The sequence below is a fragment of the Exophiala spinifera genome, assembly GCF_000836115.1.
Source record: "Exophiala spinifera strain CBS 89968 unplaced genomic scaffold supercont1.6, whole genome shotgun sequence".
Taxonomy (NCBI): Eukaryota; Fungi; Ascomycota; class Eurotiomycetes; order Chaetothyriales; family Herpotrichiellaceae; genus Exophiala; species Exophiala spinifera.
Genome location: NW_015622518.1, coordinates 1 through 17,061, shown reverse-complemented (window position 1 = coordinate 17,061; position 17,061 = coordinate 1). Strand labels below are relative to the sequence as shown.

Here is a 17,061-nt window from a genome sequence, read left to right as displayed (position 1 = left end):
CGCATCCGGACCACTCCCCTCCATGCAGAGATGGCACTCATCGAAGACGACGGCGGGATAAACACCTTTAATCGTCTTTCGAATCTCCTCGAAAAGAAACACCACGTTTGGCTCGACCACCTAGAAAAGCGCCAGTAGCACGTGGTCCCACCTTGGTGGACACCACCAATCACACACATTAACAAGTCAGCTAAGAAGGCCATTAAGCGACACAATTCCATGGATTCGCAGGCATTACGCGTATACACAAATGGCAGCGGCATCGACAGCCATATCAGGGCGGCCGCAGTCATACTCAATATACCCGTGGTAGATATCCTAGCAAAGAGAACGGAATACATGGGCACCTCAACCACCTCGACTATGTACGCAGCCGAGTTACGAGGCATCGAGTTGGGTCTCTAGATAATACTTAATGTCCAAACAAAGACACACACCGAGCCAATACGTCATCTTTACCGACAATCAGGCCGCCATTCAAGCCATGGCCAATCCCAGGTGCCCTTCTGATCAATACATCCTCGTGCGAGCAGTACGACTCCTTGATCAACTCCGAGATAAAGGGTGGGAGATTTAATTCTGTTGGATTCCTGCACATCTTGGCGTGCCTAAGAATGAAGCGGCTAATCGAGCGACAAAAGAGGCTACAAGTCATACAGGCGCGATAGACCACCTAGATCCCCGCGTAGAGGTCTATATATCTCGGATTTTAATAGTAACCATAAAGACCACTATTCGACAAAATATAAGGATCGAATAAGAACGATCCTGAGAAACGGCTAAACATGGACAAGAGCTATACAGGCTTAGAGTCCGCCTAGGTAAAGGTCTTTTGACCGCATATAAGGGTATACACCGCGCAATCAGCTCAGTTATAATATAAATACGCACCGACAAGATCAGCTTACACTCCTATCTTCACGTTATCGACAAGGTCAACACTAATCAATGCGACTACAGCTATAGACGCCAAACGGTACGCCATATCTTACTTAAATACCGGAACTGGTGCGAGAAACGATAAAAGATATGGGCAGGCAAAACTTCGTGTGTGGATATCAAGCAGATTCTCTGCAGCTCTTTAATTGCTATTCGTGCAGCAAAGATAATGATCAGGACGAGACTACTGAAGTAATTTCGAGTAGTGCTATCCATAGTATTCGAACACACTTAGTGTAGACAAGTGTTTATTAGTAAGCAGAATAAAAGGAAAGCCAGGAAAGGCTGGACAAGTATATAGACGCAGGACACAGTCATTAAGGCTGTAAGTATAGGCATACTGTAACCACGTGGAGTGGAGGTAAGAAGCAGTTCGTGATAGGAACGGCTTGTCGTACAGAAACTCGACGGGGGAGGTGCCGGTACTTATAGTCGTTTCGCTGCATAGCCGCTACTGTAAAGGTGGCTGGGACAGACTATGACGTAATCAATCAATCAATCAATTGATTGATTGATTGATTGATTACATTATAGACTGTCTCAGCCGCCGATTAAGTGGCAGCTATGCAGCGTTCGACTATGAGTTGGATATCCCTACTAATAATCATAATATCTGTTCTGTATCTATGTACGTGTCGGACCCTTCCCGGTCCTCTTATGTTTCTGTTTATCAATAAACACTCGTCTGCGCCGGTGTGTAGTTGGGCCGTGGACGCGACCGACGGGACTTGGTCCGAGGCATTTGTCCAATTCGCGTTCTGCTTGGCTGGATTGCTGTCGCTGGGGGTAATTGCCGAGCGCCTAGCCGGCCCCTAGTGCGATAGCCACTAGTTGGGAGTGCGCTGCATAAAGTGTAGATGTACTATATGAGAAGGACGTGTGGTGTGCGAGGCTTGCTCGTTAATGCTTCTCGGGTTAATGCTCGCTCTCGACTATCGAGACACCATCGGCAGCCGGACGCGTCGCCACGGCGTCCTTCGCGTAAATGGCGTGCCACGATATCGGCAAGCTGTGGAAGTGGCAGTGTGTGATGCGTCTGAAAGGTATTTTCTGAGCTATGGGTGGTGTTAATAGTGATAGCATGGTTCGATATGGTGACTTCCTGAAGTGTGTTCTCTCTGTGATGGACCATCTCTTCCCCGTCAACTCCGCCTCTTCATCGTGTACTCTTTAGTTTCCGATACCGTAAACTATAGTCGGGTAGGAAGATGGAGTATCAAAGTCTATCTTCCATCCAGGGGCGTACGTGAAAGAGGTAACACTCTCTTCCCGCGCACTAGTACTATATGTTAGGTGTTTCGGGAGGCTTGGAAGGTGATTTTCGACGTGTCGACACGTCGTTGATGGAGGAGGAGGTGAAGGAGATGGATGTGTCTGAAGATATGTTCTATGTTGTGCGTGATCGCAGTGATGTCGTGTTAATTATATGCCTCTTATTAATTCCGCCTCTTCGTCGCGTTTCTTCACGCTCTGACACCGTAAACTGCGGTCGGGTAAGAAAACGGGGGACTCAAGTCCGTTTTCCATCGTGGGTATACATGAAAGTGAGGCCATTCTCTTCCCGTGTACTGGTACTGTATGTTGGGTGTTTCGTGAGGTGCAGAGGGCGATTTTCGGGACGTTGACGCGTCGTTCCTGAGAGGGTCACCGCGTTTGTTGAGCTCCTCCTGGCACTCAGAGACAGCCAGACTATTTCTCTGAGAGTTCCCAGCGGACACCACGTGGAGGTGGGAGAATAATTTACCATGATGAGGAACAGACCATTCCGTGATGTACAGCATCGTACGGTAATGGCGCGGTTTGAGCTAAATATAACAAGAACATAAAAGTATCGTCCTTCAACCTTTAACCGAGTCGCATAAATAGACCCTTCAAGTCGAGACCGGGAACCGTTCATGCATCAGAACAAAATGTGTTACTATCAGTTTTACTGGTACCTCGGATGCGGGCATCGTGTGGCCGGTCGACTTTTACGCCCATGTGACGCGGCGCGGATGTCACCTACTTCAAGCCTTTCTCCGACGACTTCCACATCACAGATGTGCACCCAGAAGATCCCTCACCCTTTTCGTGTTCATAGAGTTCACGAGATATATAAGACTTGTCAGAATAGCCTTACTCGCCACTTAGCCGAATTGGAAGAGCAACGAGATAAACGAAATGATCAGCTGGAATCAGAACTGGGTAATTATACGCTTGGGAGGTACCTTGATTCTCCGTATTTCGTGTTTTCTGGTTCTAGACGAATGCCTATTGTGAGGTGATAGAGGGGACAGGTCAGGAACAGAAATCGTCACCCGGATTTGGTAATGGTTGCTAATTCGCAAGTAGTCGGTCACGAGAAGCAGTGCCAACTTCTTCCAGGCACAAGATGAAATCCTTTGATTTGGGAGGTCTAGATTCTCCTCCGTAAGTGGTAACTAGTATTTAAGTCATTCAAGTTCTAAGGATACTAACCACCTAAAAGATGAAACCCCAAATTACGAGCCTATCTTTCCTGCCTGTAACGATAGTTTACCAAGGCAAGATTTTTTCGCTTTCATTTTCATTTTCATTTTCGTTTTGGGGTTTGTTTTCATTTTCATTTTCGGGTTACATGACTAGCATGGGCCTTCCTGTAATTTCGACCCTAGTTCCTCGATAGAGGGTGTCTTTACAAACTCTATTCGTCACATGTTAGCTTTCTGTGTCTCAATCCTAAATCGCACATCAGTGCCCTTGCCCCAGGTAGATATGTATAAATTAGAACGTTTAGGCCGGTTGATTCGTGAGCTCTCTCACTTCATTACGGATGAACGTGGCGATCCTGGACATCTACGTCGCTTAGCATTGCCGGACATGGGTAGCACAGATTATTATTCTTTTTTAAGGGCGGCCACAGGGATGCGAACGAGACATGGACGGCAGGTAGGCGCGAAGCGCCCTCGAGCCAAGTCCTTTTCTCCCAGATTCGATGACCCGCCATCGAGCAAACACCCATCCCCGCTGAACACCATCGAAGTGTTGCCACCGCGATCGAGAACGGTAGCCGTGCGACTCGGGAATGGGAATGGCCCACACGGGACACTGGATCATCGGCCTACAGATATTGACAAGTCCACAAGGAAAGGGACAGAATGCTCGAACTGCCGGAGAAGGAAGAAAAGGTGTGACAAACAACGTCCTTGTACGTCCCTCCGGTCTCTCCCGACGTCGTGTCGAGGAACGACCTGGTCCCCGCTAACTATTTTGACTAGGTCAGAATTGTCTGGACAGGGGCTCTATGTGTTAAGGTGATGACGAGACACGGGCCGATAACGTGCTCGAACGACCCATCCAGGCCGTCAGAGCTCCCGACTCAGGACCTCCGGCCCTAGCTTCCACCCCGTCCTCCGGCGGGCAATTCTTGATTTCAGAGGATGTCGAACGCACCCGGATGATCGCGGAGTTACCTTACAACCACCTAAATACTGGGTTACAGCGCGACCGTGACCGGTGTAGCCACGCTCTGGCGTTCTATAACAGTAGTCGTGGAATTCCCAGTACAACCCGAACCCAACGGCTCTTGGCGACGGTGTTCGATCCTAGTCATCACCTGTCTCACATGTCGACCCAGGTGAAAGGCTCGCTCGGCCCCAGGGCGACGATTGAAGTGCCCTTTAAATGCACGTACGGCTATAATATCCACATCTCCAACGACGTGTTGATCGGTGAGAACTACAACATCGACGACGCCGCCCGGGTCGACATTGGCTCGCGCACGCGCATCGGCGCCGACGTGACCATGTTCACCTCGGACTTCCATCTCGACGTCGACGGCAGGGATGGTGATCCACGGTGGATTGCCAGCAAGATTCTCATCGGGTCTAACGTGACCATCGGGCGCGGAGCCGTGATCTGTCCGGGGGTCGAGCTCCAGCGAGGTTGTGTCGTTCCGGCATTCACCACGATACACGGAGCTCATTTGGGCTTCACGGCCAATCAAGGCGTCCGGCCTCCAGGACTCGGGTCTCACTAGCCAGTCGTCGACGACAAGCCCGGGGACTTCACCACTTCCCATCAATGGATATCTGTCGGTAATTGTAGCGGCCTGGGTGTCCTGGTGATTGACGGCGGGGGACGATGCTTGCGTTTCGACCTGTCGTCTTCAAAGAAACGCCCGACTTCTTTAGGGCCGCCTAGTCTTCCCAATCTTGATCGAGTCGTTCGAGATAGACTACACTTATCGTTCCGGCCGCCATGTATACATCAAAACAGGCAGTTATGGGGCTCCACGATACCCTGCCACGTCCCACCGACCCAATGTATGGGTGTTTCTGTAAAGTGGAAGGATTTTACACCCTAGGATGTGATGCTTATGGACGACGTCCTTTGTGATCCCACTCAATGTGCGGATGGCGGACCAACTCCGTGCTCTCCCGCATCGTCGAGGTCTTGGAGGTATGAGTGGAGCATTCCGGGATCCTCTTGCAGATCCAGATGACGCTGATAATATCCTCATCAAATGGACTCTCCCGATGACGGACCAAGTATCGAGAAACAGGTAGAGGGTAGTGGTTCGAGCGACGTCCGAGGCAAGCGTAAATCCCCGACTCAATTTGGCATCGTCGCTGACACCGCGGCGATTCTCGATTCTCGAGGCTCAGGAGATCCCCGCCAATCAAGATACTCCGTTTGCGAGCAACCACCCAGATTCGGCCATCACTACCCAAACAGGCGACTCACACAACAACGCGGATTGTCCATTGAAAGAGCCCCCACATCAAAGACACTCGCGGGTGAAGCCGTACAATAACCTTCAAGAGGAATAATAGTGTCTTCTTCTGATTGTGCCTCAGTATATAATTAATGTGGTACTTTTCGCCCCAATATGAGATTCGGCGGCCAGAAACGCTCCTGGGAGATTCTATTTTTAGGTCTGATGATCGTTCCAATGTGCACATTCTATCACGATGAATGCATCAGTCAGCTCTCGAAATGTTTCAGTGATCGAAAGGTTTATATAGCTCGACTGTGTTATAAAAGTCAACCTGCAATGGGAGCAGAGACAAACAAGCTGTGGACGCTCCGGTAATCATTTCGACCACGACCTCTATGGCGACTAGATATGGGCGTCCAATCACTTATTTTCCTCAATCGTCCAAGGTCAACCGTGATTCCGCGACAGCATCAAAGGACCCAAATTTGATTCTTAGAAGTGTCCCTTTCTCTTCCTCCGATCCGCCTGCCCCAAAGTTTGGCACTCAACCACCCGACCGAGTCTCTGGCTCTCAACCCGTGCCGACGTTACACACGGACATATGGAAGACTTTTACTTACATAGCCGACATTAAATTGGGTCAGAAGCGACGACTGCAGGTGGTGGGAGACGACACACGTCGGGTCCGCTTGCTCGTCGAACCAATCAGTGAAGACATGGCCGAGCGTCTCCGATCGGACGCTATTGATCTCCGTCTTTCGGAGACAGACTTCCTGATATGTCGACAAATTCATGAATTTGGCGGTCGCAACTTCGCCGTATACCCCCATATGGAAGTCACCTTGAGCCAGATCCTCGCGTCAACTTTCTCGGTCAACGTCCGCGTATTCGACGCTAAGGTAGGCCGTGTAGATAGCTCTGGCGGTGACAAGACACCACCATGTCTTGTCTAGTAATATTTGGTCATGAGGTCTGATTTTGACGGTGGTGTGTAGATCTCGCGTATCGCGGCCTATATGAAAACAAACGGCTTGGTTTACAAGGGTCTCAGCGCCTTTAGCTTTTGGGCGAATAGCAAGGGTGATTTCAAACTCGGTTAGTCCCTGGTTACCGCTCTGATCACGCCCTATATTACGCTAGAAACAAGGTCACTTTGATTCTGACCCGAAACCTGAGCGTAGCTCCCCCGACTCAAGTCTCTTCTTCAACGAACGTCAACGAGACGCAACGACAATTTCGCAAGATCCTCTAGAGGTTGCGGGGAAAGTCGCATTTCATCCAGGACGAGGTATGTGAGCCCCGGGAGAAGTTTGCTCGAATGATCTGATAGATCCCCCTTCGTTGATCCCCGAAATAGTCCAAACTAATGCTTGGCCCTTCACGACATCTTCAGAAGCCCGAAGATCTCCATTAATACATTCGAGGGTATACTGTGTGGTATGTACTGTCGACCGGAAAGGTGAGCGTCGGTCACCGGGATATTTAGCCTTTATGGTGAACACTCTCACGTAGACCTCCCTTCGTGACCTCGGTTATTCGTGAAGTGAATGCTATAACACGATGAAGGAGCTAAATGGATCCTTGAATCGCCGGGAATACAGTATTGTACCACCATTACATAATATTCAAAAGAAAAGGCGTGCGAGTGCGGGGTGCGAGGCGAGGTTTCATGACTATACGCACGGAGTATCTGTTAGATTTTTGTTTAAAAAGTCCGAAAGCTTCACTCTTTAAAAATTTTAGCCAACCACAAGCTTGCTTGTGCATTTTCAGTAAGTTTTACAGATCCAAATAGAGTTCTGAAACTTAAGTTATAATAATTTGATTCTACTATTCGTGAGAACGCTGTGTCCGGTCTTTAGTTAAGTATGTTCGCCGGCGACATGGATAATTGCGAGCGACTTAGCATTGAGTAGTAAAGACAAACCCTTAATAGTGAACGATCCTGACTGACTGATCGAGAAACAAACTAATCAATTGTGGGAGCGTAGTTTAGTTCGTTAAATAACTATGCCTGTTGCGTTCTTTACGATGGCTATTTAGTCTTACATCTTGCATATAAATGCAAAAATGAATGGACATTAGAATTTTCTAATATTCCACGAAAATGCGTTTCTTTATAAGCTCCAAAGAATATAAGTATACTCCGAAAGGATGATTCTCTTTCTATGAACATGTTCACAACCCATTTCCACCGTGTAAACCACGTTCATCACTTCCGTCTTTCTCTTTCACCATCCACACCCATCGATCATTTTCTGTCTAACCATACCAGTGAGATAGATATCGATTACTACATAGCACTTTAGTAGTACAGGAGGTCATCACTCAACTCACCGCTTAAGAGTGCTATCTTCGTCACATTACTCATTGTATAGTACTCGTGCCAAGGCATGGGACAAGAAGAGCTGCCAAAAGAAGAAGGCGAAAGACAACACCGGGACCCGCTTCCGCAACACCTTTTCCTATGGAATGGCCCGGAGCCAAGAAGACCGGGAAAAGACCATTAAAGCACTGATCCTGCTCTGTCGATTTCGGGGCTACACCGCTAACGACTGCTCTAATTGTCTTTGTTTGCTGTTTGGGGAGTCCAAATATTGCGGGTCCGCCGGGACGGTCAACAAGGAGTTCGAGGACCTGGTACGGAATCCGGATCTCGATCTTCACGTCGGCGACAAGCTAAGTCACTCGAAAATTAAGAAGTGAATAGATTTAGAAGGTGTTCGTGGGATGGTCGAGTAGGACTTAAAGGTGTTGAAGGCTATATAAGCCTAACGCCGGTAGTGCTAGAAAAAGGACGACATTCATAAATTGTCAAGTTAAGTACGAGCGTTCAAGATGGACCATGGTTGTCCCCCTGATGTTACCGCCCCTAATAGGCGCTTAGACACGGGACGATAATCGTGTGATGATGAGAGATTGTGAGATGGTTTAATGTTCTCCCCTAGGGACCGAACAGACTAGGCTAGGCAGCCACGAGCGATCACCAATCCTAAAGACCGAGTGGATAAATTCGAAGCGTCGCCCTCTTCTTTAAATTTTTGCTCTCTCATTCCTTTTGTCACTCGGTCGTGTGTGGACCAACGCACAATCCTCAGCTTTGCAGTCTGGTGCTGCTATTCTCGCGGCCCCTAGTCTTTTCCATCGAAGAGCATTACTCGTCTCACTGCAATACTGGATACACCGAGGGGGTTAAGCTTATCCCTACTTCGGTCGACAAAGTCACGGACGATTTTTTGCTGTTGTATTAAGATTCCTCCCATAGCACTGGCGGGAGCCATTCGTATGGCCGCTAGGAGATTAAATACGGAAGTCCTCATTTTGGTTCCGGACTCACTAAGACCCTTTTAAAACACTTTAAATTTAACGGCCGATAGTGACAATCCATTCCCTTGGCCTTCAACCCCTCCTTAAAGGGAGAAGACAGAAATTCTCCTGACTCCTCCTCGACATCAATTGTTCCCGAAACACCGCCGCCAACCACTAAAGATTCTGTTGAAGCTACTTCACTCTCTCCACGACAAGGCCGTGGCGTGATGGCGTACGTATATCGTAGAATTACCTCGGGTAGGAGCGGGGGGAACTTGTATGAGATCTCCATATGCGCTCTCGAGGGTGAAAAGATCCTCAAACAACCTGCGATACGAGCCGCCATACAGGAATTCAAAACTCGTCAGATCGTCTCAGGCAGGAGGGAGGTTGAAGGGAATAATGATCAAGCAAGTCCGCCATCCACCCCGTCCCCCAAGGGGAAATGTCGAAGGGGAAACCTTTCTGCGAAAGTATCAAGAAAGAAACCCAGACCAGGGACCAAGAATAAGAGACAGGGACCAATACAGCTGAACACCGAAGCCAGACTATAGACATCTAAGCTCTTCCTGCCAGATGGAGAAGGGGACGACAATTGTCCTCCATTGAATCTGTCCGTCAATTCGAAGATACCGTTTACGGTGCTGTCCTTTTCAAAGAAGCGTGCACAGATATAATGCGATCCTTGGACGCTGTGCAGGGAGTGTCATTGATGCTTCTTTGCCCCTAAAGATGCGCGACATTCGACGGGGTGTTTGATTAAGCCTAACGAGGCCCATACTCGGTGGCTCAATGACGCTCCGGTATCCAGCTTTCAAGCAGGGAGAAGTCACGGAACAGCGTCAAATCTAGGCTGAGACGATTGTTAAATGATCTCGGAAAGGGTCTTCTCATCTTACAGTATTATTCTGGCATCCGGAATCTTTGGAGAGTGCCGCACACCACCAGTATCGTCATGTCTTTTCCATACCCATACTCCATTCATATCCGCGCCACGAAAAGACAGAATTTCAACGGTGACTCCGACGACAATCTAACTGCACTAGGGTCCGCTGGAGTCTGCTAGGATCCCTTGAGGCGGGTTGACTCTGCCGTAATGATCTTGAACGGCATCAGAAACGAGGGATGCATACTCATCGAGCCGCTAGATAGCTCTTGTGGATCCAGAATCCAACGATAACTCTACTGATGAACAGACTAGAGGAATAATGACGACTTATGATGATTCGTCGATATAGTACGAGTAAGTTAGATTCAACCAGTCGAGGTACGGTATATACAGTAATAGATTATGAAACAAAAACACCAGGCTCCTAGGGATATCGTAGCCAGCGCACCCGTCCCGAAGACTGATAGGGAAAAGTGTCCCAGAAATGTGAAAGGCGAACCAATTCTAGACGGATCTTTTGTAGCATTCTTCTTAACCACCCTGTCACGCTGTCGTTTTTTCCTCGCTAACTCTCCACCGCCCAAACAAAATCCAGCCTTCGGGATCGTGCCTGCCTTAGGACGACATCCTTCGAGTTCTATTAGGGGTAGAGTTCCTCTAGAGGGAGTAGTGTCATTGCTCGGGGCTGGCTCATTCCCCGACTTATAGAGTTTAGACTTCTAACGTATCTTCCCAACGTCTCTCTAGTTCGTTAACTTATGGTACAAGCACGAGAATAGACGTCATAAGGTGATCCTATCATATCGGGAAGGGAGTTGCGAGCCAGGTGGTGGATAGCTAAGGTCGAGGTTTAGGAGACATTCATCATCTCGCTAAATGATTAAGTTCTCGAGATAGGCGAAGACTTAGGATGTGACAAGGCGCGTGAGAAGTCTGGGTACGGCGCGGATAAGGCTCCGGCTGATGTAATATGTCACCAGAGCGGCGATCACAATCAAGAGAAAGGAGGACTGGTTTTCGGTAAACACGGCAATCAGAATGGATGCCAGGGCCTCCATAGCGATAATACACTAAAACGGAATATATCAACTGAGGGGAATAGAAACGGTGGTTGTCGATGGTCGAATCGGACGTGGTGATAGCTTCTTAGCGGCCCTCGCGCTCATATAAGAGCCATCATAACGGAAAGAGGAATCCGGGGAGGTCACGAAAAGGGCAACGTGCTCTCCCATGTCATGCATTCTCACAACCAACGAAGATCATAAATAACCACAAGAGTCTCGCACATCTTAGACGGCCGGCGATATGAGGCCGAGAGAGGTGATAGTGCTTAGAACGATGTCGTGACACGATATACTCCTCAGCGGAGCAGATGGAAAATCTCAAAATTAAACATTCGCGCCTATCACGTACCGGCCCATAAATTTCTGTGACCTTCTGAATTAGGTTGAGAATAGGGAAGGATGGAACCTTATAGCGCACTGCTACTTAACCTGGCAATCTTAGAGTTTATGAGCAAGGAGTGAATGTGCATATAGGACGGAAAGCACTATTCTGATCGGAACAGCCGCGACAATTGTTGAGGAAGTCAAATCCCTTTTCCGAACTCCTTTTGGCCACTAAGGGACTGGTCACGCCAGACTGTGTCGATGAAAGGAAGATCACCGGTGGCCTCGTGCCAATGCTGTGGGGATATAAGGACAGAACTTAAGGCCCTCGTTGACTAACTGAAAAGATTGTTTCGGAAAATTAAGGACAGGAGAGGAACGAACGGGGACGGCGACGACAAGCAGGGGACAAGTGAGGAAGAGGAAGAGAACAAGGACAAGAAGAACGAGGAAGAAGAAAATGATGAAGAACCAACTACGAGCGACGAAGAATTCATTGACAACGACGAGGATGGCGATATTCAGAGCGACGCCACTTACACCGACTATGAGGACTCGGAAGATCTTGATTCTCCTGAAGGACGCTCGGACTCTTTAGGAAGTGGTGAGGAGTAGGATGAACACGATAGTGACTGTGAGAGTGTATAAGCGGTACTGTATAACTTTAGACCCATAAGGGTTTAATTATTCAAGATTTCAGGGAAGAGGGCGCGTCATGAATTCTATCTGTACGGTCTCGTAATCAAGAACGCATATTTGAAACCCGTTTTGAAGTCACAAAATACCGTAATGTTGCGTAGACGAGCCGTTAGTTTCGTGTCGTACTGTCGGACTAAAGTAAATCTCTAAACTTTCCTTTGCTCGAAATACTGGTTAGCGAAATATAGTAATATCACGGAAGCCGGCAATTTAACTCAGGTGAGGGCTCCTCTCCCCGTGTATGATTAGGTAGCCACGAAGTTCATCATATCTGCGATCACATCGATGAATGAGGTTCCGTCTCTAGATTAGGTGCGTCCCATTTCTTTCCCTCGGAGGCCACCCTAACTTTGAGAGACATTAGTCACGAATTAATATCGTCTCCAACGTCCTCCTAGGAGAGGATAGTATACTTTTCGTGCTTTCTTCGAGAGACACGATATACCTGGATAATACGGCGTATGGGGTCGGGGCTCTCGAGGTGGCGAAGGTAGTCTCGGAGGCCAATCTTTAGTCCTATCTATTCTTGTTCACCCCGGTCTCTTCGCCGGATGCGCCGCGACTGGCGGTGGGACCGGCGATATTTGCGCGGGAGTTCGCGGTGGAAGACCGGGTAATAACGATTATACTTTCTTCGGACACCCCGGTCGAGGTCACCCGCTATCAGGGAGGTAGGGTATCCATCGTATTCATCGTCCACACGTCCATTCGGGCGGTCCAGAAAATCGCCTCTATTCTCGGCGTCACGTGTGAAGCCTCGGGGCCGGCCGTGCATAGCTCGACGTTCCCACTGTTTGAAGGTCGGTCCGATGATCCTCTGGTGAACGTTGCCCGCAAAAAGCACTGATGGAATTGCAGACGTATTTAGTTCCGTCCGAAATCGACTCTGGTGCTAGGCCGGTCAGCTTCGGATCATAATCTACGGTTATCGGGGCCATCTAGGTCAATGGAACGAGATGATCCGGGTCGAAAACGAGGTCCCGTGGTCGACCACCCTTCACGGGACATCACGCGGCGTGAGATCCAGAACGTTTTCCGGGCCTTATATCTGAGATGGCGTTTGGAAGGCTTGCGTAAGCGCGAAATTCGTTGTGTCATTTGTGCATAGTTCATCGCGGCTATTCACTTCTCCTGTGGACATTAAAGTCATTCTTCCTGTGTCGAGCGGCGGTCTGAGGACCTGTCGACCTCCGACCTACCCAATCCGCTGGTAGATATGCGTGGTAGGGGTGTATTCGAGAGAATTGAACACTGCTCCGTTGGGGATGATATAGGACACGATCTACTCAGTTCATGATGTATCACCTCGCTCGGTGCAACTCAACAGTCCACTCTTCCAGGCATCCATTCATATAACGTGGCTTGGAGAGGACGCGGATGGCGTTCGTGTCCCTAATGAAAGTGTCTATGATTTTACTAGGGAGCCAATCTCACGGACGTGACTAATATTAGATATAGGACGACCTTGGCCAGAGTCCCACCGTCGCTACGGTGATAGCCTAAAGTCTTAGGCCTTAATCCACTGGACATGGCTTAAAGGTTTACCCCATGGTTAATGAATCGGCAGCCAAAGGTATCTCTCCTCGGACCCACCCGAGATCCGTTTTACCTGGGATATCTTTTGCGTGTCTTACTTAAATCTCGAAAACCCAAGTGTAAACATATAGCGGTAAGGTGAAGCTCGTGCCTTAGTGATGAGGGATCGCGCGGACCGTGATCGCTTATCACGTCGATCAGAAGGATTTAGTACTATGTAGATCTCGAGCGTTTCCATGACTCTATAATAATTACAGTACAATACTATACACATTCTAGTCCCGTGAAAATATAACTCGTCCTTCTTTTAAAGTATCTTAACCAAGTAAGTATTGTCGGACCAACTCTTAATAGCCGCACCGCATTTAATTGAAACCCAAACAAAGACCGACACGAATACTTAGCGAACATCTCGCAAACTTTGGTTCAAGATTGTTCATCCTAAATTTGCGAGTCGCCTGACGCGGGATTAACTTCAACAACCGGGCGATCATTAAACGCCGTAGGGAACTTGCTTTCTCGAGCGAATGGGTTAACGAAGTCTTTCACCTTTTCCACGAGAGGATTCAACTCTGTCACTAAATTCATAAGTTCCCCATTTTTTGAGCAGCACCGAACTACCTCCGTGATGGTGGCCTTGCTGGCTCTCCTAATGCAATATAACTTGCTAGGCAGGAGATACATTAGGCTGCCGAGCTTCTCGTCTTCGCATTGCGTCATGAACTCCAATTTGGCGCCTAATCTCGTCGCCAACAACAGTACTTGAGGATGTGCCACTCTGTAGGTTTCACAGAAGCGCGTTAATCGAACCTCGGCCTTGGATCGGCTTCCCTCCCAGTCCGGGTCAACCTCGACAAGGGGCCTTTTCGGATCTTCGAACTCACGAAAGATTAAGATGGCGCACGTGCATTGCCAGATATGGTACAAAAGCTAAGTCTCTGTCCACTTGTCTAAGGATAGGCTGAATAGGGCCTTCAGTGGGCTATACTCGTTAGCCAGTTTTTGGAAGAACTCTTTCACGCGGTGATCCTTGACGCGCATGTACGAAAGATGTAGCAAGCTGAGTTTGTCCTTAATGGCATTGCATAGATAGATTACTTGGGACTGGACCGGAAGCTGGGGTGCACCGGACCTTGCGCTGGTTTGAGGTGGAGAAGTAGTTCCTATGCTAACCGTCACTGAGAGACTTTCTACAGTGCCGTTTAGTGTCGCCTAAAAAGTGGTTAGCAATTCTCTCCGTTTGGGTTCAGGCTATCCATTCTCGTCGCTGAAGGGGCTTCGTGGGTGCTTTCCCAAGGAGCTCTCCGTAATGTCATTCGGTTCCTGGGATGGGCCCTCTCCCAGGTCGTTCGCCACCGACGACGGACTACGGAGGCCGAGGGCCTTGTCGATTTCGATCCGACTCGGCAATCTCTACCAAAGATACGCACTGAACCCTGTGTCGGATTCAGAAGGAGAAGCGGTTCTTGTGCTGACCGTCACTAGAAGACATGCTACAGTGCCGCTCAGTATCGGGGACCCCGGTGCTTAAGATGACTCGGCATCACTTTCGTTGTGTCGAGCCCGGTCATCCAACATCTGCGAGATATTTTCCATTTTTCTGATCGATTCTTTCACAATACCATTAAGATTCTCGTAGCTCTCTTCATCGAGGTTACAGATAAAGGTTGAGGTAACTTCACTGATAACCGCCAAAGTTCTAGTTAAGGCATCACAAATCTTGCTGTAGTCCGGTTCATTATGATCGCTATGATATAGATCGTCATGACCCCCGTTGTTTAGGTCATTACGGTCGCTATGGTCTAGATCAAGATGGTCGCCGTCGTCCAGATCAAGATGGTCGCCGTAGTCTAGATCAATATTGTCGCCGTAGTCGAGATCGTCGTCGCTGCCGTTCGGACCTATGTGATCGCCCATCCTTAATTGCGTGTCCACCGTTATAGAGTCAATCATTAGGTGAAAACAAACAATAGTGACAAAAGTGCCTAGACATCTCTACCTTTTTGCATAGTCGCGAGCAATATATACTGAATCGCTCTCAAGTTATCTAGTCTCATGTGGAGGGCGCAGTATTTGTTCGAGCATAAAAACTACTGCGAGCGGTTCTAAACACACTACGGATAAATATAGAACACGGGAGCCGAGGATAATCTCTGTCACTTAGAGTTTGAACCAAGCAAAAGACGTGAAGAAGATATGGATAGCATTCATAGTGTCACTTATTTTAGTCCTGTCCCGGTATGCTATTATCACGCAGGGCGCGGTCTAATCACGACAACCGTTCACGGAGAAACACGGAGAAAGGTTATAGCATATTGCAAGACCATCTATATTTAGATCTAATGCGTCTTGGTCTCCTAGCTTCGGTTCAACAGAAGGAAGATCTCGAACTTAATAAAGTCGGTCACAAGCGCTCCAAGCCCAAAATTATTCATCAATCTTCTAAACGCTGCAAGCTGACCACCATGGCACCGAGCAGGATAAAGAAATAGAATATCGCCACCGAAGATACCCAAAAAGCTGCTACTTCTACTCGGAAATTAGCGTTCATTGCTGGAGTGGGGGATGAATTGTCAAAGATAAGGCTCCGAAAGCCCAACTCCAGCAAACCACAACCAGACGTCCCGGCGGAGAGACCGCGAACCGTTGCCCTCGAGGAACTACCAGGTATGGTATAGACGCCGAGAATCATCTACTACGTTCATTCGAGTTAATTCCCTTCAATAGACGCAGCGCGATCTGATGATGAGGATTTAAGTGACTCTGATGCTGATGCAAGCGACTCCGATGCGAGCGACTCCGAGACAAAGAACCGGCAAAAGAATCGAAAGACTACCAACACCAAGAAGACCAAGAAGACGACTGGAGCATCTCGACATAGCAGTGTAGCCCCGGACGAGAAGGACCTCCCTACTATATTACGGACTTCAGCCAGGGCAATGTCAGCAGATCCTTATGGTGAGCCTCGTTACTAGGACGCCCAAAACATGTAAAGGCCATACTGACAAAATTGTATCAGTGGCTCCCTCGACCGGTGATCGTCCGGGAATTTCCGGCGCAATACGCGGTCTTATCTCACTCGAAAAGGTTCTGGGCAAGGAACTCATCGGCTTCCATAAGCTCAGCGGAGGGAAGCGATTTCTATTTGGCCCCTCCTCCAATTATAAGCACGGTGCAAAGAAATTGGTCATTATGATCGCCCAATCGAGGTTGTCAGAGTCGCTTACGCAGAGTCTAATGGGTGACTTCGCCTTAGGGTTAGACCAATCCACGGGATAATCGCGATCTTTTTCCCTCGAGAGCATTCTCATCCTCGCCCGACCCTGTCCCCCCTTCTCAAAAGATCTTCCGACCTCGTCGTCGCCGGCTCTCGCCATCGCTTCGCCACCGCCATATTAGTCAGCAAGGTCTTGGCATCCACCGCGGTCGGTCACCCTCTCTCTATTTCGGCATAAATTTATGCCGAAATCAATATCTCTTTAATATCTCTCTATCTTTCTCCCTTATTATTCTTCATTTCCCTCGATCACCATCACTATAGACCTAGTTTCCATCACCACCTTCTTTCCTTTGAATATTTTCGTCCTCAATATTAGTGTGACCATACTATAATTATCTATTTT

At 48.5% G+C, this 17,061-nt stretch overlaps 5 protein-coding genes across 5 annotated transcripts; 4 read left to right on the top strand and 1 right to left on the bottom strand.

Moving 5' to 3' along the window:
- Window positions 1–3,982: 3,982 nt before the first annotated feature.
- On the top strand, window positions 3,983–4,936 carry PV08_07923 (uncharacterized protein; the record flags this gene model as incomplete). Its single annotated transcript, XM_016382250.1, has 2 exons — window positions 3,983–4,085; window positions 4,212–4,936. 2 exons carry the CDS (start codon window positions 3,983–3,985, stop codon window positions 4,934–4,936), a joined length of 828 nt encoding a protein of 275 aa, XP_016232953.1.
- A 1,076-nt stretch (window positions 4,937–6,012) lies between these two features.
- On the top strand, window positions 6,013–6,570 carry PV08_07922 (uncharacterized protein; the record flags this gene model as incomplete). Its single annotated transcript, XM_016382249.1, has 1 exon — window positions 6,013–6,570. The coding sequence occupies one exon, from the start codon at window positions 6,013–6,015 to the stop codon at window positions 6,568–6,570; it is 558 nt and encodes a 185-aa protein (XP_016232952.1).
- Window positions 6,571–11,496: 4,926 nt separating this feature from the next.
- Window positions 11,497–11,818, top strand: PV08_07921 (uncharacterized protein; the record flags this gene model as incomplete). The annotated part of the gene is made up of 2 exons (XM_016382248.1): window positions 11,497–11,501; window positions 11,575–11,818. The coding sequence occupies 2 exons, from the start codon at window positions 11,497–11,499 to the stop codon at window positions 11,816–11,818; spliced, it is 249 nt and encodes an 82-aa protein (XP_016232951.1).
- Window positions 11,819–14,965: 3,147 nt separating this feature from the next.
- Window positions 14,966–15,355, bottom strand: PV08_07920 (uncharacterized protein; the record flags this gene model as incomplete). Its single annotated transcript, XM_016382247.1, has 1 exon — window positions 14,966–15,355. One exon carries the CDS (start codon window positions 15,353–15,355, stop codon window positions 14,966–14,968), a length of 390 nt encoding a protein of 129 aa, XP_016232950.1.
- A 425-nt stretch (window positions 15,356–15,780) lies between these two features.
- Window positions 15,781–16,717, top strand: PV08_07919 (uncharacterized protein; the record flags this gene model as incomplete). The annotated part of the gene is made up of 4 exons (XM_016382246.1): window positions 15,781–15,837; window positions 15,931–16,105; window positions 16,166–16,396; window positions 16,458–16,717. 4 exons carry the CDS (start codon window positions 15,781–15,783, stop codon window positions 16,715–16,717), a joined length of 723 nt encoding a protein of 240 aa, XP_016232949.1.
- Between the last annotated feature and the right edge of the window lie 344 nt (window positions 16,718–17,061).